This window comes from Tachyglossus aculeatus, chromosome 15 (genome assembly GCF_015852505.1).
Source record: "Tachyglossus aculeatus isolate mTacAcu1 chromosome 15, mTacAcu1.pri, whole genome shotgun sequence".
Taxonomy (NCBI): Eukaryota; Metazoa; Chordata; class Mammalia; order Monotremata; family Tachyglossidae; genus Tachyglossus; species Tachyglossus aculeatus.
In genome coordinates, this window is record NC_052080.1 from 24759800 (window position 1) to 24787420 (window position 27621).

The 27621-nt window shown below is 43.7% G+C and overlaps 1 protein-coding gene and 1 non-coding gene across 2 annotated transcripts; one reads left to right on the plus strand and one right to left on the minus strand.

Annotated features, from left to right (window-relative positions):
• The first annotated feature begins 12876 nt into the window (after positions 1–12876).
• On the plus strand, positions 12877–26918 carry C15H17orf67 (chromosome 15 C17orf67 homolog). Its single transcript, XM_038757485.1, has 4 exons — positions 12877–12952; positions 13696–13796; positions 24598–24722; positions 26503–26918. The coding sequence occupies exons 1-3, from the start codon at positions 12898–12900 to the stop codon at positions 24712–24714; spliced, it is 273 nt and encodes a 90-aa protein (XP_038613413.1). The 5' UTR covers positions 12877–12897; the 3' UTR covers positions 24715–24722; positions 26503–26918.
• Positions 16737–16874, minus strand: LOC119937915. Its single transcript, XR_005454285.1, has one exon. It is a non-coding gene; the product is annotated as a small nucleolar RNA SNORA7 (small nucleolar RNA).
• Positions 26919–27621: the final 703 nt, after the last annotated feature.

Below are 27621 nucleotides of genomic sequence, written 5' to 3' on the forward strand. Positions count from 1 at the left end.
ATGTACAAGTAAAATAAATAGAGTAATAAATCTGCAAAAACATATATACATATAGACAGGTGCTGTGGGGAGGGGAGGGAGGTAAGGTGGGGGGGATTCATTCATTCATTCAATAGTATTTATTGAGCGCTGATTGGGTGCAGAGCACTGTACTAATCAATCAATCAACCAATCGTATTTATTAGGCTCTTACTGTGTGCAGAGCACTGTACTAAGCGCTTGGGAAGTCCAAGTTGGCAACATATAGAGACGGTCCCTACCCAACAGCGGGCTCACAGTCTAGAAGGGGGAGACAGACAACAAAACAAAACATATTAACAAAATAAAATAAATGGAATAAATATGTATAAGTAAAATGAATAGAGTAATAAATCTGTACAAACATATACAGGTGCTGCGGGGAGGGGAAGGAGGTAAGGCGGGGGGGATTCATTCATTCATTCATTCAATCGTATTTATTGAGCACTTACAGTGTGCAGAGCACTGTACTAAGCGCTTGGGAAGTACAAGTTGGCAACATATAAAGACGGTCCCTACCCCAATGTGGGCTCACAGTCTAGAAGGGGGAAACAGACAACAAAACAAAACATATTAACATAATAAAAGAAATGGAATAAATATGTACAAGTAAAATAAATAGAGTAATAAATCTGTACAAACATATACAGGTGCTGCGGGGAGGGGAGGGAGGTAAGGCCGGGGGGATTCATTCATTCATTCATTCAATCGTATTTATTGAGCACTTATTGTGTGCAGAGCACTGTACTAAGCGCTTGGGAAGTACAGATTGGCAACATCTAGAGACAGTCCCTACCCAACAGTGGCCTCACAGTCTAGAAGGGGGAGACAGACAACAAAACAAAACATATTAACCAAATAAAATATATAGAATAAATATGTACAAGTAAAATAGAGTAATAAATCTGTACAAACATATACAGGTGCTGCGGGGAGGGGAAAGAGGTAAGGCGGGGGGGGATTCATTCATTCATTGAATCATATTTATTGAGCGCTTACTGTGTGCATAGCACTGTACTAAGCGCTTGGGAAGTACAAGTCGGCAACATATAGAGACGGTCCCTACCCAACAGCGGGCTCACAGTCTAGAAGGGGGAAAACCATTCATTCGTTCATTCATTCAATCGTATTTATTGAGCACCTAATTGTGTGCAGAGCACTGTACTAAGCGCTTGGGAAGTCCAAGTTGGCAGCATAAAGAGACGGTCCCTACCCAACAGCGGGCTCGCAGTCTAGAAGGGGGAGACAGACAACGAAACAAAACATATTAACCAAATAAAATAAAAAGAATAAATATGTACAAGTAAAATAAAAAGAGTAATAAATCTGTACAAACATATACAGGTGCTGTGAGGCGGGGAAGGAGGTAAGGAGGGGGGGATTCATTCATTCATTCAATCGTATTTATTGAGCGCTGGCTGTTTGCAGAGCACTGTACTAAGCGCTTGGGAAGTACAAGTCTGCAGCATAGAGAGACGGTCCCTACCCAACAGCGGGCTCACAGGTTAGAAGGGGGAGATAGACAACGAAACAAAACATATTAACAAAATAAAATAAATAGAATAAATATGTACAAGTAAAATGAATAGAGTAATAAATCTGTACAAAAATATATACATATAGACAGGTGCTGTGGGGAGGGGAAGGAGGTAAGGTGGGGGGATGGGGAGGGGGAAGAGGGGAAGAGGAAGGAGGGGCCCAGTGGTCAGCACACCCTAAGCGCCCAATAAATACGATCGAACGAACGAAAGAAAGAGTGAGCTTGGGAGGCGGAGGTCGTGGGTTCTAATCCTGCCCCGCCACTTGTCTGCTGTGTGACCTTGGGCAAGCCACTTCACTTCCCTGGGCCTCAGTTCCCTCATCTGTAAAATGGGGGTGAAGACTGTGAGCCCCCCGTGGGACAACCTGATCACCTTGTAACCCCCCTAGCGCTTAGAACAGTGCTTTCCCCCCTGCCTTACCTCCTTCCCCTCCCCACCGCACCTGTATGTATGTTTGTACATATTGTCCATACTCTATTTATTTATTTTACTTGCACATATTTATTCTATTTATTTTATTTTGTTAAGATGTTTCGTTTTGTTCTCTGTCACCTCCTTCTAGACTGTGAGCCCGCTGTTGGGTAGGGACCGTCTCTAGATGCAGCCAACTTGTACTTCCCAAGCGCTTAGTACAGTGTCCTGCACACAGTAAGCACTCAATAAATACGATTGAATGAAAGAATGAATGCTTTTCCCCCTTCTAGACTGTGAGCCCGCTGTTGGGTAGGGACCGTCTCTATATGTTGCCGACTTGGACTTCCCAAGCGCTTAGTACAGTGCTCTGCACACAGTAAGCGCTCAATAAATACGATTGAATGAATGAATGAATGCTTTTCCCCCTTCTAGACTGTGAGCCTGCTGTTGGGTAGGGACCGTCTCTCTATGTTGCCAACTTGGACTTCCCCAGCGCTTAGTACAGTGCTCTGCACACAGTAAGCGCTCAATAAATACGGCTGAATGAATGATGAATAAATACGATTGAATGAATAAATACGATTGAATGAATGAATGAATGAATAACTGTGAGCCCACTGTTGGGTAGGGACCGTCTCTATATGTTGTCAACTTGGACTTCCCAAGCGCTTAGTACAGTGTCCTGCACATAATAATTGCTCAATAAATATGATTGAATGAATAAATGAATGCTTTTCCCCTTTCTAGACTGTGAGCCCGCTGTTGGGTAGGGACCGTCTCTATATGTTGCCAACTTGGACTTCCCAAGCGCTTAGTCCAGTGTCCTGCACACAGTAAGCGCTCAATAAATATGATTGAATGAAAGAATGAATGCTTTTCCCCCTTCTAGACTGTGAGCCCGCTGTTGGGTAGGGACCGTCTCTATATGTTGCCGACTTGGACTTCCCAAGCGCTTAGTACAGTGCTCTGCACACAGTAAGCGCTCAATAAATACGATTGAATGAATGAATGAATGCTTTTCCCCCTTCTAGACTGTGAGCCTGCTGTTGGGTAGGGACCGTCTCTCTATGTTGCCAACTTGGACTTCCCAAGCGCTTAGTACAGTGTCCTACACACAGTAAGCTCTCAATAAATACGATTGAATGAATGAATGAATGAATGCTTTTTCCCCCTTCTAGACTGTGAGCCTGCTGTTGGGTAGGGACCGTCTCTCTACGTTGCCAACTTGGACTTCCTCAGCGCTTAGTACAGTGCTCTGCACACAGTAAGCGCTCAATAAATACGGCTGAATGAATGATGAATAAATACGATTGAATGAATAAATACGATTGAATGAATGAATGAATGAATAACTGTGAGCCCACTGTTGGGTAGGGACCGTCTCTATATGTTGTCAACTTGGACTTCCCAAGCGCTTAGTACAGTGTCCTGCACATAATAATTGCTCAATAAATATGATTGAATGAATAAATGAATGCTTTTCCCCTTTCTAGACTGTGAGCCCGCTGTTGGGTAGGGACCGTCTCTATATGTTGCCAACTTGGACTTCCCAAGCGCTTAGTACAGTGTCCTGCACACAGTAAGCGCTCTATAAATACAATTGAATGAATGAATGAATGCTTTTCCCCCTTCTAGACTGTGAGCCCGCTGTTGGGTAGGGACCGTCTCTATATGTTGCCAACTTGGACTTCCCAAGCGCTTAGTACAGTGTTCTGCACACAGTAAACGCTCAATAAATACGATGGAATGAATGAATGAATGAATGAATGAATGCTTTTCCCCCTTTTAGACTGTGAGCCCGCTTTTGGGTAGGGACCGTCTCTACATGTTGCCAACTTGTACCTCCCAAGAGCTTAGTACAGTGTCCTGCACACAGTAAGTGCTCAATAAATGCGATTGAATGAATGAATGAACCCGATTACTTTGTATCCCCCCCAGCACTTAGAACAGTGCTTTGCACAGAGTAAGCGCTTAACAAATGTCATTATTAATTAATCCCCACTCTGCCACTTGGGCAAGCCTCAGTTCCCTCATCTGGAAAATGGGGATTAATAATAATAATAATAATAATAATAATAACTCATTCATTCAATCGTATTTATTGAGCACTTACTGTGTGCAGAGCACTGTACTAACAATATTAGTTATTACTACTAGGGAGGAGTAATCCCCCTCCTCCCCATCCCCCCCCATCTGACCTCCTTCCCCTCCCCACACCACCTGTATATATGTATATATGTTTGTACGTATTTATTACTCCATTTATTTATTTTATTTGTACATATTTAGTCTATTTATTTTATTTTGTTAATATGTTTTGTCTTGTTGTCTGTGTCCCCCTTCTAGACTGTGAGCCTGCTGTTGGGTAGGGACCGTCTCTAGATGTTGCCAACTTGTACTTCCCAAGCGCTTAGTACAGTGCTCTGCACACACTAAGTGCTCAATAAATACGATTGAATGAATGAATGAGAATTGACCCACACAGTGAGAGCATTTGGGATGGTCTCCTTTAATTATCCTCATCATTTTCATAGAAATAGGTCTCCAGAAGAAAGAGCCTTTAACGGGCCCTAAAGTTAAATAAAAGACATGGTCTGTGCCCTCAGGTGTTTTCAGTTTCAGAGGATGCATTTCCCTAATTATGCAATTTTCCCCATGCCTCTAAATGGAGACAAGGAATTCTGCCCCTTTAAGTCTCAAAGGATTTTGGGTCTCTCCCTGCCCTAAATTAGGCTCCTAAGCTCACTATTCTCTTAATGTAGACAGGAGGGTGAGAGAGCTGGATCTTTGGTGAGTAGATGATTTTTGGCTACTATTATTATTATTTTTTCTGATGGGAATGAGGAAGCTGATGCCTGTTGTGCTGCTTATTTGGATGTTAATGATGGTGTTGCTTATTTTATTAGCGATGCTACTGCTTTTGATATGTTATGGTAAGGTGGGGGCTGAGGGGTTATGGAGAGTAGACTATGGGATGGTTGGAGGGGGTATTGATTTGGGGGTTTCTGAACTGTGGATTTATTCATTCTATTTAACATTTAGTGTGTGTAGGGTGATGTACTTCAGTGCTTGAGAATACAACAATAAACTGATGTTCCTTTCCACAATGAGTTTAAAGGAGGGGGAGGTGGACATGAATATGAATAAATTACGACTATGTACTTAATGGCTGTGTGTCTGGGACGGGGGTTTGTGTGGGTTCAGGGTGTAACATGTTGTGATGAGGGAATAACGTGCGCAAAGTGTGGAGGTGTTGTTGTGGCTACTGAATTAATGAAATGGCTTGATGAATTTGGGATAGGGCTTGTTGAGTCTGAGCTGATATTGCTGATGGTGCTGATTAATTTTGTTGCTGGCTTTGCTACTGGGTCTAGGGCCTTAGAAAGGCTCATAGGGAACATGAGCACACAAAGCATGTTGAGTGATGTGTATGTTTATTGTTTACATGTGTGTCTGTGTGTCTTGTCCATGTTACTTCCAACAGACTAAATTCAATGAGGGCAGGGACACCACTTGTGTCCCCCAGAGCCCTATGCAACTCAGCCTTCTTTTTACCACCTGCTTTTAAGGGCTTCAGCTTCCCCAGTGGAAACTGAGTAACTCTAGGATCTGCTGGTCAAAAAGCACTCCTGGTAAATACACTTGACTTGTAGTCTCAGCTTTGTCTGAAGCTGATCATGGAAGAAGCTTGGCAAATGCCTTTCGGGGTGGTGTGTTCCTGATTTCCTACTTGATGACTACAAAACAGGCAGAGGTGAGAGGGGTTGGCACGGCACAGTCCTCAAGGACTAATGGTTTTCTCGACCCAAGGTCATGATCGCAGCTGACCTAATGGTTCTTTAGAGAAGATTCTTTTCCCTTTAATCACATGTTGATACTCTTTATTCTTTCCAGGAAAGTGACTAAGCCATCACTTCTCATTTTCTCCTTGACTCAAATCTCCTGGACATGAGCGGTCTTATTGCCCATTTTTCCATTTCTTTTAGGGTATCTTGTACAACGAAGTACTACCTTGGTAAGTGTCCTTGATGTTTGCTATGCTACACCTGAAAACCTTGGCATTTTGGCTTACTCTGGCTTACAAGCCACAGCATGAGTCTGCAAAGCATCTCTGGGTTGTAAGCTTTTTGAGCACAATTGTTATCCAACTGCACTGGCCTAATGATTTAATTGCATAATAGACTATATAGATGTTAAGTTGATGCTATCGGTTGAAACAACTCAAGACTGTAACTTGCTTTGGAAATGCTGGACTTGGTTCTTGGAGTCTGGTCATATCAGAAACTGAATCCTTTTGAAACAGTGCTAGACTACCAGGTAGATATATATATGAGACTGTGAGCCTCCTGAGATCAGCATCAAGGCCATAATGTCCACGGGCTTGAGAATGTGAACCTCTGGGGTGCAGGGCCATAGTGTCCATGTAACAGATTGTAAGCATAACAAGGGCAACATGAAAAATACTATCTGTTCTTGTGAAATCATACAACTGCTTGGTATTTCAGCTTTTTCAAGTGCAATGGCGTACCTTTTAAATCCTCTACATGATGTTGTGAGCCCCCAGTGGGACAGGGACTACATTTGTCTGATAATCCTTGATAGATTGACCCCAGTGCTTGATATAGCTAACAGAACAAATGGTGCTTTTGCTGTCAGAGCCACTTGAGAGCAGGTAACTCTCAATGGGTTTAAGCAAGAATGTCAAATGGTGTGGTACCTGTTTAGATGGGATGTTGTTATCAGACGTGGCTTAAGGGTAAGACTGTGTTTAATATTTTCCCAGCTCTCAATATCATGCTATCATCATCCTTTGTTCTCGTGTGTATCAGCTTGGTGTCAGCTAAGAAATGAATTTATTTTCTGGTGTAAACGCCTCCATTAGATCAGTTCATCACAAACTGGAACTCCACTTACAGTTGTAAGGTATCCAGCATAAAATTAGCACACAGAAGCTGGTGATTATGACCTGATAAGTACTTTAATTCCTTGCCGTGCACACTGTAAGTACTGAAATACCAATGACAGTGTTGATGGATGTTTACCATCGTCTGATTTCTCGTCCTAGGGCCAATCAATCAATCAATCGTATTTATTGAGCACTTACTGTGTGCAGAGTACTGTACTAAGCGCTGGGAAGTACAAGTTGGCAACATATAGAGACAGTCCCTACCCAACAGTGGGCTCACAGTCTAGAAGGGGGAGACAGAGAACAAAATCAAACATATTAACAAAATAAAATAGATATGTTTATATCTATATATATATATAGATATTAATATATTTTATATATTTATTTAATAAATAGAATAGATATGTACAAGTAAAATAAATAAATAGAATAATAAATATGTACAAACATATATACATATATACAGGTGCTGTGGGGAAGGGAAGGAGGTAAGACGGGGGGGATGGAGAGGGGCCAGTGTTCTTCATTCCCAGATCTCCTGTCCTGTTAATGAAATGGATCAACATGGGGTGCTGCACTGGTTAATTCAAGGTGAGTGTTTCCTGAGTTAGTGGGTTGGAAATCAGGACTAGGAAGAGATGAAAGGCTGGGCAGAGTTGGCAGAAGCCAGCTATCTCTGTCATCTGGGGAGGGTTTCCCACAGAGAGCTTGACACAGAGTTCCTGCTCACAGGTGAGACCGTTATCTGGTGGGGGCGGGTGAGGGGGTAGGAGCTGACAGAAAAACCTTCCTCTATTGGTTTGCCTTGACTCAGTCCCCATTCTCCTGCAGGGTGTGTGAGTGATGGCCGTTTTCTGTTCTATCATTTGTCTGTTCCTTCACTCTGGTGTGAGTGTCCTTGCAGGAGTTTGGGCTCTAGGCAGGCCTGAGGGCAGCGGGGAGATTGTGGCTGGTTGGGCAGCCAACTGGACAAGGCTCATGAGGGCTGATTGGAGTCCAGAGTCATTAGCCAGGGTGCGGAGTGGGAGGAGGATTGGGGACAGTTAAAGACAGGTCAGTCATTCAGACTTGTCTCCCCTGGCCAGGAAAGACCTCAGCTACCAAGGTCTTACTCAGGACCAGGCTGGTGTATCATCCCCACTCTCCCACTGGACACTTCATTTCCAAAGAACGTCATGGGAGCAACAGTAAGTCCTGTTGTTCTGGGCTTGTGTGGGGTCAGTTCCAGGCCTCTCCAAACTACCCCACTTACAGCTGAGGCTGACCAGTAGAAATCTTACTTCTAAAGTAGTGGCAAGACAGGTGTTCCTAGTGGATTTCATTCCAAGATTCGAGGACTCTGACATGCTTTTGACCAACTGTGACTTCTCCCCTCAGGGAAGAAGAGAAAACAACCAGGTGGCTCAGGATTGGACACCCAGGAACAGTTGAACACTCACCAACTGCTTCAAGATGACTTGGGGTGGAGTGGACAGTACCCCCTGATAACCCAATGTACAGCTTGCTGCTGTGTGACCTGGGCAAGTCACTTAACTTCTCTGAGCCTGTTACCTCATCTATAAAGTGGGGATTAAGACTGTGAACCCCACATGGGACAACTTGATCCCCCCCCCAGTGCTTAGAACAGTGCTTTGCACATAGTAAGTGCTTAACAAATTGCCATTATTATTACTGTTCTCTACTTGTCTCTGCCCCTTTTATCATCCCCTTCCTGACAATGCTGTTGCCTCTGGTTCTCATTACTGCCTTCACTGGAACTCTTGCTATGTGGGGCCCAGCTGACTCCTCCAGGTGAGGGAAGGGGTGTGTGTATGTGTGTGGATGTATCTGTGAGTGTATCTGTGAGGGGGCAGGGCTACAGGGGTAAGGAAGCATTTGAGGAGTTCCCCTCTCTCAGGGGGGGAGACTGGTCCTGGTAAGTAGGACCAGAGAACTGGGTGGGCTCTCTGCCTCTTGCTGACCAGTTGTGAAGCCAAGGTTAAGTGTGGGGCCCTTAATTCTATAGACAAGCTGAACCTCTTCACTCTGGTCTGCAGAGATGCCTGCCCATCTCTGGCCCTAGAACTTCTAGGCCCTTTCCTGCCTGATGGAGTGGGATAGGTGGGGAGTGGGGTTTCAGAGGCAGGGGTAATGTTAAAGGGACAGGTGTGTCTGTGTGAGATCTGAGTTTCCCCCTGGAGGAACAGCTGTGGTGCCTTCAGCAGGTTCCTAGAGCCCCAGCAGGAGACTGGGATGGAGCTTTGTTTCCAGACCAAGGTAACAGCATTGTCTGTCTCTCTAATTCCTCACCCTACCACACCATCCTGGGTTCAATTCCTTGTATGCAGAGGGTACTACTTTTGAGACTGGCTAGCCAAAGGACAGCCCCACGGCACTTAGGTACATGTCTGTTATTTACTGGTATAGACATCTGCCTCCCCCACTCTAGACTGTAAGCCTATTTTAGGTAGAGAAATGTGACTCTTTTGCTGACTTTTGTACTCGGCACACAGTAAATGATCAATAAATATGATGGAATGGTAATTTTATGTGTATTTATCTTCCTCTTGACTGAGCTTGTTATGGGCAAGGAATGTGTTGTAATATATTCTCCCAAGTGCTGAGTACTCTGCACTCAGTAAATTCTCAATTACAATTAAGTGAATGAAAAACTTAGTCCCTCCCATAGTAGCCTGTATGTTGTCAGAAGGCAGGAATAGTGACTTTTACATATTATGGTACAGTTAACTGTTTTGCTACTGTATTTCTCAAACATCTGTTCAGAACCTTGTATTGGTGTTTAATACTGCTACTAAATGCCCAAATACTGTTATTTGCTGTCTGTCCCTGACCTGCAGCTAGGTGAGCAAGTCCTCATTTATTTTGTGCTTCTTGCGGTCTGCCTGCACCTCTCCATGGGACTGGGGTCCCATAGTGTTACACATTGTATTTTGTTCTTGAATAGCCTTTTCAAATAAGATAATGTACTTGGCAGGGCTGTAGACATACACACAGAAAGAGGCCATGATCACTGATGCTTGGTTGCCTCAATGCTTTCTCCGAGTCTGTTGGAAAAATTCTGGTGGTAGCAGGCCTTTCTATGGGAGCTCAGTCAGGAATGACCCGAACACTCCCCAACAAAGGTTATTTGACTCAAGAACTAGAAGCAGCATGGCTCAGTGGAAAGAGCCCAGGCTTTGGAGTCAGAGGTCATAGGTTCAAATCCCGGCTCTGCCACTTGTCAGCTGTGTGACTTTGGGCAAGTCACTTAACTTCTCTGGGCCTCAGTTCCCTCATCTGTAAAATGGGGATGAAGACTGAGCCCCCCACGGGACAACCTGATCACCTCGTAACCTCCCCAGTGCTTAGAACAGTGCTTTGCACATAGTAAGCGCTTAATAAATGCCATTAAAAAAAAACTACCCAAGCAATAGTAATTCTGGTGAGATTTCAGCATATATACTGTAATAATGAGATGAATGATATTGTCTAAGCTTTTTCTATATGCAGAGCACTGTACTAAACACTTGATTCAATAACACTCTAGCTGGAGAACTCTGGTCCCTCCACCCCATTTTGCTAACATTACCTAAGCTAGTTATTCTGTAACCATTGTGTGAAACCAAAGGTGTTTCCTTTTCCTAGATTTCTCTTTATTTTATTTGGTATGTGTGCACTATTAAGCATTTACTACATGTCAGGTACCATACTAAATACTGGGTAGGTAAGCTAATCAGTTTGGACATAGTCCCTGTCCCAGCTAGTGCTCACAGTCATAATCCCCATCTTGAAGATGAGGTAACTGAGGCAGAGAGAAGTTAAGTGACTTGCCCAAGGACACGTAGCTGACACATGATGGAACCAGGATTAGAAACCAGGTGCTACTAAGGACCAGGCCTATGTATTATCCAGTAAGCCAAGCTGCTTTTTTTTTCTTTTTTTTCCTTCTGTTCCTTACCTTTTACCTGTTCCTCGCCCTCCAAACTCACTATACGTTCACACCTTGGTGTTGAGCTACAATAATCTATGGTATTTATTGAGAACTGAACTAAGTGCTTGGCCAAGAACGAAACAGTTGATAGATGTGATCCTGACCCTCAAGAAGCTCACAATCTGCAGATGGTTCTGTACCTCTCAGACCACTAAAGTGTTTACCTGTTTAATACCTGTTTTCCCCCCTTTACACTGTAATCACTCTGTGGACAAGAAGCATGTCTACAACTTGTACTCTCCCAGGAACTTAATACAATATTCTCCACAGAGGAAGCACTCAAATTCCACTGATTGACAGGGACAGACATTAAAATGAGCTGTGGATGGGGCAAATCTATACCTGCAAACCTTCTGTCCTAGTGTCTGTACTCCTCAAAGTCTCTGTTTTGAATTCACCACTTTGAAACTTTAGTGACTCTTTATCCAGCTTTTGTGCAATTTGTGACCAACAATTCTGCTACTTCTGCCCCTAGCTTTAATCTTTCCAAATGACAGATGTGCATTTTTTTTTATGGTGTTAACTGTCAGGCACTTTACTATGTATGCCCTGGGTAGACACAGGTTAATCATATTGGACACAGTCCTTCTCCAACATGGAGCTCAGTCTTAATCCCCATTTTACAGATGATGAAACTAAGCCACAGGGCAGTTAAGGTCACCCAGCAGACAGATGGTAAAGTCTGGATTAGAACCATGTCCTTCTTACTCTGGGGCCCTTTCTTTACCTATACATAATGCAATTTGACTTTAGAGTGACCACATACTTCCTGAGAGTGGACTCTCAACTCTGTTGTCCTTTGCTATGTGTTTAAGTACAGCACTCTGCACTTAATAACCATTTGATGATATAGCTGAAGCAGTGTGGCTGAATGGATGATGATAATAATGGTGGCATTTTTTAAGCACTTACTATTTGCTATACACTGCTCTAAGTGAGGCGGAGGTGATCAGGTTGCCCCACTGGGGGCTCACAGTCTTAATCCCCATTTTACAGATGAGGTAACGGAGGCCCAGAGAAGTTAAGTGGATTGCCCAAAGTCACACAGCCGACAAGTGGCAGAGCTGGGATTTGAACCCATGACCTCTGACTCCAAAGCTCTTCCCCTGAGCCATGCTGCTTCTCTAAACAGAGAACACAGGCCTGGGGCTCAAAAGCACCTGGGTCCTAATCCCTGCTCTGCCACTTATCTGTATGACCATGGTCAAATCATGTAATTTCTCTGTGCCTGTTACCTCATCTGTAAAATGGGGATTAAGACTGTGAGCCCCATGTGGGACAGGGACTGTGTCCAACCTGATTACTTGGTATCTACTGCGGCACTTAGAACAGTGCTTGGCACATAGTGCTTAAAAATACCATTAAATAAAATCATGAAGCATTGTTTTTACCAACTCTGTTGCATTGTACTCTGGCAGGTCCTTAGTACAGTGCTATGCATGTAGTATATGCTCAGCAAATACCACTGACTGACTGAAATATATTAAATAATGCATGCTGGGTTTAGTGTAAAATCTCTAGGTAATGGCCACTTCTCCCAAGCACCTAGTACAGTGGATTTCATTCAGTAGGTACTCAATAAAACTCATTACCCTTACACGCTCAATATCTCGTCTCAGGAGGGCGAGATTTGTTAATCCCAGTCTCTGAGGCTACCTAGTGCTTCTCTATGCCCACTCTCCATATTCAGAATTTCTCCCCACTAAAATGTTAGGAACAAAGGTTGAATTAACACATGCACAAATAAATAGCAGATGATGGGGGCTGTTTCATCTTACGCTACACTTTGTGTGTCCAGCAGGTCAAATTAGCCAACCCAAGTCTGATTTTTATTTCTTTCCTGTGGTGGCGTCTGAGAGATTTGTAGAGAAATATTCAAGCTGATAAAATAACCAGAGTGAAAACTTGATCCGTTGTCGTCAAAAGCGTGCTGGTGACGTAGGGTTGATATAGTCAAAACATAAACCAACACTTCAGCTACTGCTGTTCTCTCTAAAGGAGGTTGCCGCTTAGTAGGACTAACTCCCAGAGAAAAGGAGGCCAAAATGAAGAAACTTCTTGCTTGGGTCCTTTTTCTGGTCTTACTGATTCTCTTTTCAGGTAGGAGTTTGTCTGAAAATACAGAGTTTTGAAAAAAGTACTCTTTACTCTGATTTTGACATGTTTACAGCTTTGTGTTAAAATCTCGTTTAATAATAGGACATGCTTTTATCTCGGCACGTTGTTTTGTAGAGGAGATTTCCAGTGTTAGTTGCTATTGCTAAGTGCTAGGGACATGCAGTGCTGCTTTTATCTTTGATCAACTAACATATATTGATGAACTTAAACGATGTCATTGGAAGGCTACAGTTTTCACAGGTCTATGAAAGCTTAAGGGATTCTTGCCCTCATCCAAAAGAGGCTTAACAATTTCTGGTCTGGTGCAGAATTCCCAAACTAAAGACATCAAAGAGAAAAATGAAAGAAAAACAACAGTTTTTCTGTAGATTTACTAAGATGACAGACAGTCCCAATGCTTGGCACATAGTAAGCACTTAACAAATACCATAATTATTATTATTATTATTTTTCTTAGAATTGTGGGCACTATGTAAAGAAGACCCTTTATGCCACTTGTGCTCTACGCTGGCCAACCCAGTGAACCAAAACCAAATGTCTATTAAAAATGTTTAAAATTCTACTCAGAACACTCAGGATGGAACGTTCCCTGGGACATGGCTTCTGTGAAAGAACACTTTTGTGTATTAACCAAAATCATACTTGCAAATATTTTGCTGCGGACTTGGGAGATAAACTATTAACTTCCTGTTAACTCAGTACTTAAGCCCTCCCGTTCTTTCTAGATGCGTCCCCAATTTTGACAGAAAAACAAGCTAAGCAGCTCTTGAGAACCAGGCGAGAAGACAGACCACAAAAAGCTGGTTTCCCTGATGAACCGATGAGGGTAAATGATTGTTTCTCTCTCTCTCTCTTTAGAAAATAAAATAATTTCAATTTAATCCTCTAAAATACACCCTTGTCTAGAAATGGCTGTGCCCTGAGCAACAATTAATCCATAGTTTCTATTGAGCACTTTGAGTATTTATTGAGTGCAAAGCACTACACTAAGCAGTTGGGAGAGCACAACAAAGCTAGTAGTTATGGTCTTTGCCCTCATGGACTTTACAGTGTGCAGTGCATTAAGTGCTTGGAAGGGTTCAGTAAAGCTAGTTAGTCTGCCAACCATATTTATTGAGCACTTAGTGTGTGCAGAGTATTGTAGTAAGGGCTTGGGAAAGTACAGTATAACAGCAAAATTCCCTGCCCACAAGGAGCTTACAGACTAGATGGGGAGACAGACAATATTATAAATGAACAAATTACAGATATGTACAAAAGTGCTGTGGGTCTGGGAGGGAGAATGAATAAAAGGACAAGGCAGGGTGATTCAGAAGGGAGTGGGAGAAGAGGAAAGGAGGGCTTAGTCAGGGAAGACCTCTTGGAAGAGATGCGCCTTCAATAAGGCTTTGAAGGGGGAGAGAGCAATTGTCAAATTTGAGGAGGGAGGACATTTTAGGCTGGAGGGTAGGATGTGGGAGAGAGGTTGGCAGTAAGATAAATGAAATAGAGGGTCAGTGAGAAAATTATCTTTAAAGAAGTGAAGTGTGTGAGCTGAGTTGTATTAGGAAAGTAGTGAGGAGAGATAAGTGGGGGTGGGGGGGTAAGGTGATTGAGTGCTTTAAAGCCAATGGAGAAGGGTTTTTGTTTGTTGTGGAAGTGGATGGGCAATCACTGGAGGTTCTTGAGGAGAGGGGAAACATGGTCTGAACATTTCTGTAGAAAAATGATCTGGGCAGCAGAGTGAAATAAGAACCCATGGCCTTCAGACTCCAAGGCCTAACCTTGATAATCTAGCCAGGGAGACGGACACAAAATGATACACAATTACTGCATCAACCTCCTTTCTGATCTCCCATCCTCCTGTCTCTCCCCACTTCAGTCTATGCTTCACGCTGCTGTCTGGACCATCTTTGTACAGAAACGCTCTGGGCATGTTACTCCCCTCCTCAAAAATCTCCAGTGGCTACCAGTCAACTTATGCATCAGGCAAAAACTCCTCACTCTTGGCTTCAAGGCTCTCCATCACCTTGCCCCCTGCTACCTCACCTCTCTTCTTTCCTTCTACAGCCCAGCCTGCACCCTCGGCTCCTCTGCCGCTAACCTCCTCACTGGGCCTCGTTCTCGCCTGTCCCACCATCGACCCCCTGCCCACATCCTCCCACTGGCTTGGAATGCCCTCCCTCTGCACATCTGCCAAACTAGCTCTCTTCCTCCCTTCAAAGCCCTACTGAGAGCTCACCTTCTCCAGGAGGCCTTCCCAGACTGAGCCCCTTCCTTCCTCTCCCCCTCCTACCCCGCTCCATCCCCACGCCTTACCTCCTTCCCCTCCCCAGAGCACCTATATATATGTTTGTACAACTTTATTACTCTATTTTACTTGTACATATTTGCTATTCTATTTATTTTGTTAATGATGTGCATCTAGCTTTACTTCTATTTATTCTCATGGCTTGACACATGTCCACGTGTTTTGTTTTGTTGTCTGTCTCCCCCCTCTAGACTGTGAGCCCATTGTTGGGTAGGGACCGTCTCTATGTGTTGCCAATTTGTACTTCCCAAGCGCTTAGTACAGTGCTCTGCACACAGTAAGCACTCAATAAATACGATTGAATGAATGAAAATGATAACAGAGGAGGAAAAATTTAGGCCCATAGTAAAGTTCTGGGTGGAAGATATCAAATCAATAGCACTTCTGTTACTATTTGATTTACGCCCACTCAAGATTTCCTAAAATGGGACAATTGCGTTCTCGTATAACTCCATGTTTAGAAAAACTTGCAGTGTGACATTGTAGCACTCACACCCAATCCCATACCACACATGCGCACACAACTTTTTCTTCCCACCACAAGGCTATGTATCCACATGGCTGTGCATTGTCAAAAGAACACTCCCTAACTCTGCCAGTGCTTTCTAGCCAAAATGCATAGTGGTTGATTTGAGTGTGCTTCAGTAGTCAAGCATTTTCATTCATTCACATATCCAACTTCTCCTTCTTTTTTATCTCTTAGCTCTAGATTACTTTGAGCCCGTCTTCCCTGTTAGATTCCAAGGTCCGTAAGGGCGGGGATCACATCCATTAATTCTACAGTACTCTCCCAAGTGCTTAGCACTGGGCTCTGCACAAAGTAGGAGCTCTCTAAATATTTTTAACCGATTGGTTAATTGATGGTGACAAAATATGAATTGCCTTCAGGAAGACCATGGATCAGCAGTGGAAGGAGAGTCGAGAGAGGAAATGAAACAAACTGTTCCTCTACTTCCCTTAAGATTTCAACTCCCAAGCCTATTTTCCCCACTCCAGTACCTCATCCCTGCTCTTAATCCCATCCCCTAAGCACTCATCCTATTTCCCTCAGCACTTATGTTTTTATCCTTATACTCAGTTGCTTCCCTTAGCTGTAATTTATTATTATTTATTAGTATTATTATTAGTATTTATTAATTTATTCTAATCGCTGTCTCCCCCCTACCCAGGCTTTGAACTTCCTGAGGGCAGGGATTGTGTCTAAAAATGGTACTGAACTCTCCCAAGCATTTAGTTCAGTGCTCTGCTCAAGGTATTGTCTTGTCTTATGCTGTCGAGCCATTTCCAGCCCATAGTGACTCCGTGGACACATCTCTTCCAGAGTGCCCCACCTCCACTGCAATCATTCTGGTAGTGTATCCATCAAGCTTTCTTGGTAAAAATACAGAGGTGTTTTACAATGCCTTCTTCCGTGCTGCAAACTTGAGTCTCCCCCCTCAACTCTCTCCCATGCCGCCGCTGCACGGGTGAGTTTTGACTTGCAGCAGATGGTCTCCCACTCTGTAGCCACTGCCCAAGCTGGGAATGGAATGGGTAGGCCTCTGCTTGACTCTCCCTCCCCTATCCGAGACTGGTAGAGTACTGGAAACTCCCCAGGTGCCATCCTGAGAAGAGGTACAAAGTATGCACTCAATAAATATCACTGATTGATTCCCTCTTCCACTTGGGTCATCTTCGATCATTATTACTTCTCCCTTGGATCACTGTTTTGACCTCTACTTGTACAGTGCATCACCCTTAGGAGACGCTTAATAAATATACTATTATCACTACTACCTCAGACAATGGTACGCACCCTGAAGGTGCTCAATTAAGTCCTGCTGGCGGACCTAGAAAGCAGTGAGGGAGTTCTGGAAGCAATTCTATATGGAACAGTCCTGCCTTGGAGTGAAGCTCAGAGATGGTTTTAATTTCAGTGATTCACCGAATTAAAATTTGGGAATAGGAAGAGAAAACTTAAAGTGAGGAAAACATGTTTGTATGGGACCGGAGTGACTAGTGGAAAGCTTTACAAGGATGACATCCAAGGATAAATTCATTCTTTTGTGAATGCATCGCTTGGTGGTAAATGCCCTGGGAATACTTCGTTTCTAAGCAAATCTCCTCCGTTTTGGCCTGTCTCAGTGGAGGAACATTTTGGATGCTGGAATGTAAATCAGCTTAAATAGCCCTCAGTGAAGTGTACCATCATGTGCATTAACTCATTGAAAAAATGTGTATTTTTTTCCTTATGTCCTTTAAGACCAAGATTACTGAAGTTTGAATGGTCAGAAATATTCATCTGAGGACTTTTGGGGTTAGAATAGACTTTGAAGAATAAATGATCACCTGTCAAGCAAACTCTTCTGCGTCTAGCGTTACCCTTGTTGTACTAATGAGCAAAACATTTCTTTCAAATGTTTGTCATCCTCGAACTCAGTGAAAATTAAATAGGAAAGATTTAAACTTCTTGGAACAAGTTTCTGCCCTGATGTTAACTGTTGCTTAGCCCGTGATTCTCAGTTCAATTCGGTTCCTGTTAGATGGTTTGAAACGTGGCATCTGATCTGTGCACCATGATGTGTCTTTGTCATTCTACTGTAATCTTGGGGTAAGTGCTACTAGCTTGAATTGATACGGTGGTATTTGTTAAATGCTTACTAGGTGCTGAGCCCTCTGTTAAGCACTCAGGTAGATAAAAGATATTCAGATCGGACACAGTCCCTGTATCGCAAGGGGCCCACAGTGTCAGAGGGAAGGAGAACAGGTATCAAAACCTCATTTTACAGATGAGGAAATTGAGGCACAGAGAAGCAGCCTGGCTCAGGGGAAAGAGCATGGGCTTTGGAGACAGAGGTCATGGGTTCAAATCCCAGCTCCACCAACTGTGAGCTGTGTGACTTTGGGCAAGTCACGTCACTTCTCTGGGCCTCAGTTACCTCATCTGTAAAATGGGGGTTAAGACTGTGTGAGCCCCCCATGGGACAACCTGATCACCTTGTCACCTCCCCAGCAAGTAGAACAGTGCTTTGCAATAGAAAGCGCTTAATAAATGCTTTCATTGTTATTACTATTAAAGGAGCTCACAGTCAATCCCCATTTTACAGATGAGGTAACTGAGGCACAGAGAAGTTAAGTGACTTGACCAAAGTCACACAGCTGACAACTGGCAGAGTCAGGATTTGAACCCATGACCACTGACTCCAGAGTCTGGGCTCTTTGGAGCCGCTGAGCCATGCTGCTTCTATGTTTGTACATATTTATTACTCTATTTTAGTTGTACATATTTATTCTATTTATTTTATTTTGTTAATATGTTTTGCTTTGTTGTCTGTCTCCCCCTTCTAGACTGTGAACCCGCTGTTGGGTAGGGACCGTCTCTATATGGTGCCAACTTGTACTTCCCAAGCGCTTAGTACAGTGCTCTGCACACAGAAAGTGCTCAATAAATATGATTGATTCCTAAGCGCTTAGTACAGTGCTCTGCACACAGTAAGCGCTCAATAAATATGATTGAATGAATGAAATGAAGTGGCTTTCCCAGCAGGCAAAGTGTGGGGCAGGAATTAGAACCAAAACCTGACTCCCAGTCTTGTCCTTTAACCTATAAGTACTTAAAAGCTTATATTTCTACAGAAAGTAACCTAACGTAGTCCAAATTGTTTTCCATATGCCAACCCCCCCTCTCCCAGGCCAGGAACATTTGAGTTTATCATCAGAGCTGGGCAACATTTTTAACACATTCCACTAAATTGTTGAAATGTGTGGCCTTTCAGCAGATTTGAAGCCTGGCATTTCATCTTTGAATAATGATCATTTTTAAGGCCTTGTGGAGTATTCATTTTCATAATATTTTAAATAAATAGTGAAATACCATGGAAACTCCTTGCTGGTTTTTGCTTGTTGGTTTTGTTTTGTCACCACTGATTTCAACTGGACATGTGAAACATACGTTATTCTGCCCTCAAAACATATTCAGCCTGACCTGCCATCTCCACAAGCTAGTCAACGTGGATTACAAACTTTGCAAACTCTAGGATTCTGCAGAAAGAATGTTATAGTCATGGCACAGGTGTATTTAGATTGTGATTTTATAAATAGGTGGAGTACGAATGTCAGAGGGGCAGACCTAAAGGTAGGGAAGGGTATATACTTAGTACCTGGTCTTCATTAAGGCAGGTGATTAATAAGCAAGTGGATTTTGATCCTATTAATAACGCGTGTTTTGAAACCAGTGAGAAGATGATCTTTGGAGGTGAAGTTATCAGTAGTCCCTGGTGACTGAAGGAGTCTTTTTGGAGATCTGTTCTAAATTCGGAACTACTGTCCTGATTTTGAGTGACAGAATAAAGCATGTGACCCTGAGTGAAAGGCTAGAATGGGAACTCAAAATGGCCAAGGCACGCTGTAGAACAATCAATAAGAAATGGGAGGTGGCTTGTCAAGGACTTCTTGTCCTCAGTGTTTAGTACACAGAAAGTGCTTAATGAATACCACAGTTATTAGTATAGACCAATGCAGGGTGGTCAGTGGGAAGACGAAAGCCAAACCGAATGAAAAAAAGGGATGGTAACAGGTATGGAGAAGGCCAAAAGATAACTCGTCGTATTAGTACTAGAAATGTCATTTATTGGACACCTTCTGAGTCTAAAGCACCCTACTCAGCATTTGGGAAAACGCAACAGAAGCTCAAGACGTGTTTCCTGCCCAGAAGGAACATGCACTCTAGTAGAGGAGACAGACGTAAACATTTTTACAGGCTGTGGAATTAGAATAAATAAACCGCGTGCTCAAATGGATATACACCGGTCCAGAGGAGGGGTATAAATAAATAAGCACTCAAGGGCCAGAGGTGGGTTCCTAATCATCCATGAGGATCCTTTGTCTGAGGTAATAGTGGATTATGAGCTGAGAATGAGGAGGGTAGCATAATGTTTTCTAAACGAATTAGCATTGTTCTAGCATGTAGGAATGGTGTAAGAGTCTTTATCCATGAAAACGCCCCTCTTCCCCGTCTGGGGAATCGTTACCTTCATTTATTAAAAGCCCTGTGATTAGTTGGAGGTATCCAAGTTTTCTGGAAGAATCTTCAGGAAGAGAGTATTTACTGAATAGTCTCAGTAAGAACACAAACAAACCGAGAACAGTCAAAGGAGTGAATTATGAAGAGTCCAACTTGACTGAATTTCCTCGCTTTTCCATTCGACCCGTGCAGTTTTTATTTATTTTTTATATCATGGTTGTTTTACTTTAACTCCTCAAAATGCAGCTGATGTCCTAGTCGCTTTGCCAGTGAGCTGCAGGGAGTCCTCTTGAAGGTGATCCTCGACTTTCAGGGTGATGAGAGAGCTCTTTGTGTGCCCACCCTCACTGCCTGGTGGAGAAACAGCTCCAGGCTGTGAGGAGAATTCTCTTCCCCCTCAACTATCCTCCCTTGTTGATCTAGGAATGCAGGGCTTAAGCCTCGTAAATGAGGATAGGGTGGCTCCCAAAGTTAATAAAATTAGCATTCTTTTCTACCCACCTGGCCTAAATTAGTACTGATCACAAACAACAAAGTCCTAGAATGAAGTCTCCTGGCATTGGAAGCCCTGCTCTCCAAAGCTATACTGTCTGGAGGGCGGACGACGGCAGGATACCCAAACAACTTTCGTGTGGCGAGCTGAAATTGGAAAACTGAAAGCAAGGAGGGCACAGAGTCTCCGATGAAGCCGCACCCCAGCTGAAACTGGGGAGTCCAATACTGCAGTTAGAGCAGCACGGGGCAGACTGCTATCGGGATAAGAGGGGCTCTCTTTAAGCGGGAACTTAGTAAGGATTGAGACGAGCAGCCTAAAGTGAAAACAGAACCAGGCCCCGCAACGTTAGGGACAGTCGACACTGTGTCTGCGTGTGTTTGTGTGCGGGTGTGTGGTTCAGGCGTAGTGGATGAAGCACGGGCCTGGGCATCAGAAGGATCTGGGTTCTAATTCCGGCTCCTCCACTTGTCTGCTGTGTGATCTTAGGCAAATCATTTCTCTGTGCCTCAATTACCTCATCAGTAAAATGGGGTTAAGACTGTGGTCCCCATTTGGGACGGGGACTGTGTCCAACGTGATTGCCTTATATCTGCCTGGCAGTACTTGACACACAGTAAGCGCTTAACAAAGACTATCAATATTACTATTATTAGCCTTGTCAGCCACATATGATGAATGAAATTCACTGTCAGCTGTGTCTTCAAGCAGGGCAGACAATTATCAATCTAGCAATCGTATTTATTTAGAGCTTAATGTGTTCAGAGCACTTTACTATGCGCTTGGGAGAGTATAACATAATGGTCACATTCCCTGCCCACAAGGAGCTTACAGTTAGAGGATGAATTATGTTGTTTATTGAGTGGCTAAGTAGTGTTAAAAGATGGACAATGAGGTAAATCAGAAAGATCCATCAAAGTAAAATGAAATAATAGAATAGCGGTGTGAATTGGAATGTTTTGTCATTCCCCCCCACCCCCCCCCTTTTTTTTGTCCGTGTTGCCTATCATTAAACTGTAAGCTCCTAGAGGCACGGGCAGGGTTCTTTTAAATGAAATTTTGTAAATGGCTTAGGACAACATTTTGCATTGAGTGGGCTCAACCAAAAGTCTGTTGATAAAGACTAGGGCTTAATAAGCATCTCTGTCATCAGAAATAATGAACCTTTTAAAGTGTCTTCTTGGTGTGGCCCACTGCACTAGTTGCTTGAGAAGTACAGAATGATAATAATAATTCTGGTATTTGTGAAGTGATTAGTTCCTTCCCCCTGTGGCGCTTAGACTCTAGCTGGGGAGACAAACCTACAACTAGAGCAGTCAAAATAAATGTATTAAGTAGGCCTTTATACAGGAACGCGAAGGAAGATATGCAGAGATTCATCAGTGCTAGAGTTGGCTGAAGGGATACCCTCACTCGGGATGTTGGGAAATTAACTGTGGAAAGTTGGAAAGCCTTGTTGGAAGAGGTGGAATTTTAGGAAGGAATTGAATGTGGAGGGTGCTGTGGTCTGTCTGACGTGGAGAGGGAGGATGTTCCAAGCTGGAAGAACATTGAAATTTATTAAGTAATAATAATAATAATGGCATTTATTAAGCACTTACTATGTGCAAAGCACTGTTCTAAGCGCTGGGGGGATACAAGGTGATCAGGTTGTCCCACGGGGGGCTCCCAGTCTTAATCCTCATTTTACAGATGAGGGAACTGAGGCACAGAGAAGTGAAGTGACTTGCCCAAAGTCACCCAGCTGACAATTGGTGGAGGAGGGATTTGAACCCATGACCTCTGACTCCAAAGCCCGTGCTCTCTCCACTGAGCCATGCTGCTTCTCTCGTTAAGTGCCCACGGGGTAAAGTATAACAGAAGCCGAAGGCACAGTCCCTTGCCCTTCAGGAGCTTTTTAGGGGAAGCCACTTGGCCTAGTGGAAAGACCACAGGCCTGGGTGTCAGAGGACCTGGGTTCTAATCCTGACTCTGCCACTTACCTGCCGTGTGACCTTGGGCAAGTCACTTAATTTCTCTGTGCTTGTTTCCTCATCTGTAAAATGTGGGTTCCGTGCCCGTTTTCCCTCCCACTTAAACTGGGAGCCATATGTGGGGAGATAAGGTGTCCGACCTGATTATCTTGTATTCTATTTATTTTATTTTGTTACTGTGTTTGGTTTTGTCTCCCCATTTTAGACTGTGAGCCCACTGTTGGGTAGGGACTGTCTCTATATGTTGCCAACTTGTACTTCCCAAGTGCTTAGTACAGTGCTCTGCACACAGTAAGCGCTCAATAAATACGATTGATGATGATGATACCCCAGTGCTGAAGTACAGTGTTTGGCATATAGTAGGTGCATAATAATAATAATAACCAATATTTCACGATGACAATCAGCCATTGAATGGTGCATGTGTTAGAGAGATGGACAGAAAAATATTTACAAATAGAGGATTCGGAATAGATTATTGAACATGCACACATAAAAACATATATAGGCTTAGTACAGTGCTCTGTACACAGTAGGTGCTCAATAAATATGATTGAATGAATATAGGCGAGTGCTGAGGATGGTAGAAGTGTCTGTTGCATTGCTTGGGGTGGCTGATCTGCTTCCTTGAGTAGGTCTCTCAGCACCTCTTTGTCCCTCTGCTGTTTTTGCAGAATACACCCAAGGACGAGGGGGTTGGGGAGGGCAGCCCATTCATCCAACTGGATTTTTCACTGGTCCCCACAGGATATAGGGGCCCCTGGGTCAGTCTCGATGATGGGGCTAATGATGATTAAGCCTCCCTAAGATTGTTTTTTGGGCCAAGATTAGCTGTGACCAGCTGATGTTTTGTTCTCCTCGAGTTTCCTCGCAGAACGTTGTCTGGTTTCTGTTAAAAGTGCCTACCAACAAACTCAAGGCCGAGAATAATGCATTTAGCAGTCCCCACACCTCCCCAGAAAAAGGTCTCAAGTTGCCACTCTACTTGAATGTCGTACTTGAGAATTGGAGGAAGGACTCAGATTCTCCTTGCTCCTTTTTCCCTTGGCTGGAGCTTCACAGCACAGAGTAACTGTCTGAAGAAAAAAAAAACTGCCCAGAACCGGAATAGGCTAGGTATTGTAGCACATAATCAGTATTTATTGAATGTTTACTCTGTGAAGAGCACTGTAAGGAGCACATAGGGGAGTACAATAGAGTGAGTAGACACCATCTCTGCCCTCAAAGACTTTACAGTCTATCTGGGGAGACGGACACTAAAATAAATTACAGGTTGGGGAAGCAAACCAATATACAGATATATACCCAAGTGCTTAGGGGTACACACTCAAGCACAATGTGACACAGTTAAGAGAGGAAAATAGGTAGGGAGATGTTTATTGAGCACCTATTGGGTGGCAAGGATGCTACTAAGGTGGAAAATAAAAATTGAGAACATTTTCAATAATTTTCCATTTTTATTGAGAAAATTGGTCTCGATCAATCCTTGGGATTGACTGAATGCCATGCACTGTACTAAACCCATGGGAAGTTTAACAGAATTATAAGAAATGCTCCCTGCCCCAAAGGAGCTTCCATCCCACATTTCATTGAAAGGGATGAAGCAGTCCGATGAGTCGTGACTGCTCAAAGCAATCAAATCCCACTTTGTGAATCACCCCCTAAGCGCAGAGCGTTTTGTGTAGTCTAGATTGTAAGCTCCTCTAGACAGTAAGTTCCTTGTGTGCAGGGAATTTATCCATCAGCTCTGTCATGTCGTACTCTCCCGAGCGCTTAATACGGTGCTCTGCACAAAGGTAGCGCTCAGTAAATACGATCGATTGATTGACGCTGGAAGAGTTCTCAGCCAGTGATACGCTGTTTTAACAGGAGTACTTGCATTACCTTCTCCGCCTGGAGCAGAGAGCAGAGGAGCAGTTGCTGGAACACTGGCTGAATCCATATTGCAAACCGCACTGCAACAGGGATTGGGTCCATCCAGTGTGAAGTCCAAGGTGAGTTCACAGTGGTGAGTCTTCTCTCTGCTTTTCTCACCCCACGGGTTCATTTCAAATTCTATTTTGATTTCTCTCCTTCCTCCTGGCCTTCCCTCCCTCCCCTTTCTACCTCAGCTAGATCTAGAGAATAAATATACCTTGCCAATGTCTTAAAACCAAGCAAGCCAAAGTATTTACCGGATGCCCACCACATGAGGAGTGATATATTGGGTATCCGTCCTGCATGAGGCACTGAACCAAATATTGTATGCAGTCAATCACAGGGAGCCTGTCTACTCACCCTGTTGCCCTGTGTTCCTCCAGAAGGAGAAGTGTGGCTATCGATGCCTGTTTACTTGTTTTGTTGTCTGTTTCCCTGCATCTAGACTGTGAGCCCACTGTCAGGTAGGGATTGTCTCTGTTACCAAATTGCACTTCAGTACTCTGCACACAGTAAGCACTCAATAAATACAAATGAATGAATGAATCAGTTGTATTTATTGAGTGCTTACTGTGAGGAGAGCACTGTACTGAGAGCTCGGGAGAGTACAACATAACAGAATTGGTAGACACGTTCTCTGTCCACAATGAGCTTACAATCTAGAAGGGGAGACAGACATTAATATCAATGAATTACTGATATGTACGTAAGTGCTGTAGGGCTGAGGAAGGGGTGAATAAAGGGTGTAAATCCAAGTGCAGAGATGACACAGTAGGGAGTGAGGGAAGAGGAAATGAGGGCTTAGTCGGGGAAGGCCTCTTGGAGGAGGTGTACTTTCAATAAGCCTTTGAAGGTGGGGAGAGTGCTCGTCTGTCAGATGAGCCCACTGTTGGGTAGGGACCTTCTTGATACGTTGCCAACTTGTACTTCCCAAACACTTAGTACAGTGCCCTGCACACAGTAAGTGCTCAATAAATACGATTGATTGATTGAAGAGGGAGGGCATTCCAGGCCAGAGGCAGCAGTGAGCGAGAGGTCATCAGTAAGTAGGAAATCAGGGAGGTAAGGTAGGAGGAGGCAAGGTGACTAAGTTCTTTAAAGCCATTGAAAAGGAGTTTCTGTTTGATGTGGAAACGGAGGTTTCTGGGGAGTGGGAAAACATGGACTGAACAGTCTGTAGAAAAATAATCTGGGCAGCAGAATGAAGTAAAGACTGGAGTGGGGAGAGACCGTGCAGAGTGCTGAATTGAGCACCCACTGCTTACTGAGCAGCGAATTTATAACATCTACTTAACACCTAACACCCCTGTAGACTGTAAGCTTATTGTGGGCAGGGAATGTCTACTAACTCTGTTATACTATTATATTGTACTCTCCCAGGTACTTAGTACAGCACTCTGCACCCGGTAAGTGTTCAATAAATACGACTGATTGATTGAATTACTATACTAAATGTTGTCTCGTCAAGCTTAAAACGTGTGCAGATGCGTTTTGAAGGATGGTGAGTACTGAGATGGTCAGGAAGTGTGGAAATGTCAGAATGGCAGTTGAGAGACATACAGTGGGGAGATGAGAAAGCCAGGAAGGCCTCCTGGAGGATATATGCTTTTGGAAGGGCTTTGAAGACGGGCAAAACTGTGACCTGTCTGATATGACTGGAGAGGGAATTCTGGCTGGGGGTTAGGATGCGAGCAGGAGGTTAGCAGGGATAGAGACAAGGCACAGTGAGGGTTGGCTTGAGAGAAGCAAAAAGTGCGAGCTATGGGGCGGTGAGAGAAGAGAGTGGATAAGTAGGAGGAAGAGAGTTAATTGAGTGCTCTAAGGCCGCAGAAAGAACATTTTCTTCTTCTCTTCTAGATCCCAACAAGTGCTTTGGTGGAAAGGAATTCCACTGTTGTTCTGGAGATGCCTCTGTAGAAGTCAGAAATCCATATCTTCAGTAGTTGCTTAATCTCACTCGTATCGAATGCGGTTTGGAGCATGACAAATCTGCATGATGTTTCTTTTTGCTGACCTGCGGAGACCTGGAAAGCTAATGCCTGGTAAACACAAGCTCCTCTGGGTTTCCCACTAGATTTGAGAGGGTACCAAGGCCACATATTTTAGTGAGCGCCGAGGCAGAGACTGCCAGGAAAGAAATCGGAGAAGGGTAACTAACAAAAACAGATTACGGCGCCGGCCTTTGGGATGTTGGTGAAAGTCTGGAGTAGTAGCGTAGCGTCTAATGCTACTTTGCTGTATCTTTTTATCTTAATGGTCTGAATCTTTTTCTCTGTGCCCGTCATAATAAATACATTAGCAAAATCTGTCTTCAGCGACCTTTGTTTTCCTTGGGAAAAAAAGGAGGTTAGGACAAAAACGCAGATTTGATGGTCGCGCAGGTTCATAGACGGGGCGGTCAAATGGAACTTAGTGCTGACAGGGTGAGAGGGAGCTGCCGTCGGTCTCACGGGACCACCTCAGGACACAAGAGGATTTTTGGGAGTAGTTGAGGAAGGTGAAGGACAGGATGATGTTTTGCAGTGGAGCGACGGACCTAAAGATGACTCTGGAGAAAGTCGGCTGTAGTGTCAGTTGTACTGCTGCTGACGCAGGTCCATTAATTGTATTGTACTCTTTCAAGTATTTAGTACAGTGCTTTGTACTACAGAGAGGCTGAAAGATGTATTAGGGGACTTGGTTGTTATTATTATTATTATGGAGAAGCAGTGTGGCTTAGTGGAAAGAGCCCGGGCTTGGGAGTCAGAGGTCATGAGTTCAAATCCTGACTCTGCCGCTTGTCAGCTGTGTGACTTTGGGCAAGTCGCTTAACTTGTCTGTGCCTGTTACCTCATCTGTAAAATGGGGATTAAGACTGTGAGCCTCACGTGGGACAACCTGATTAACTTGTATCTACCTCAGTGCTTAGAACAGTGTTTGGCACATAGTAAGCACTTAAAGTCCATCAGCATTGTCGTTATTATTATTATTATTATT

What these genes read in the sequence shown, in the direction of transcription:
- C15H17orf67 (XM_038757485.1), top strand. Translation starts at nt 12,898, where the DNA reads ATGAAGAAACTTCTTGCTTGGGTCCTTTTTCTGGTCTTACTGATTCTC. An exon ending in CTTACTGATTCTCTTTTCAG is followed by an intron (nt 12,953 to 13,695) that starts GTAGGAGTTTGT and finishes CGTTCTTTCTAG; the next exon opens with ATGCGTCCCCAATTTTGACA. An exon ending in TCCCTGATGAACCGATGAGG is followed by an intron (nt 13,797 to 24,597) that starts GTAAATGATTGT and finishes CTGTTTTAACAG; the next exon opens with GAGTACTTGCATTACCTTCT.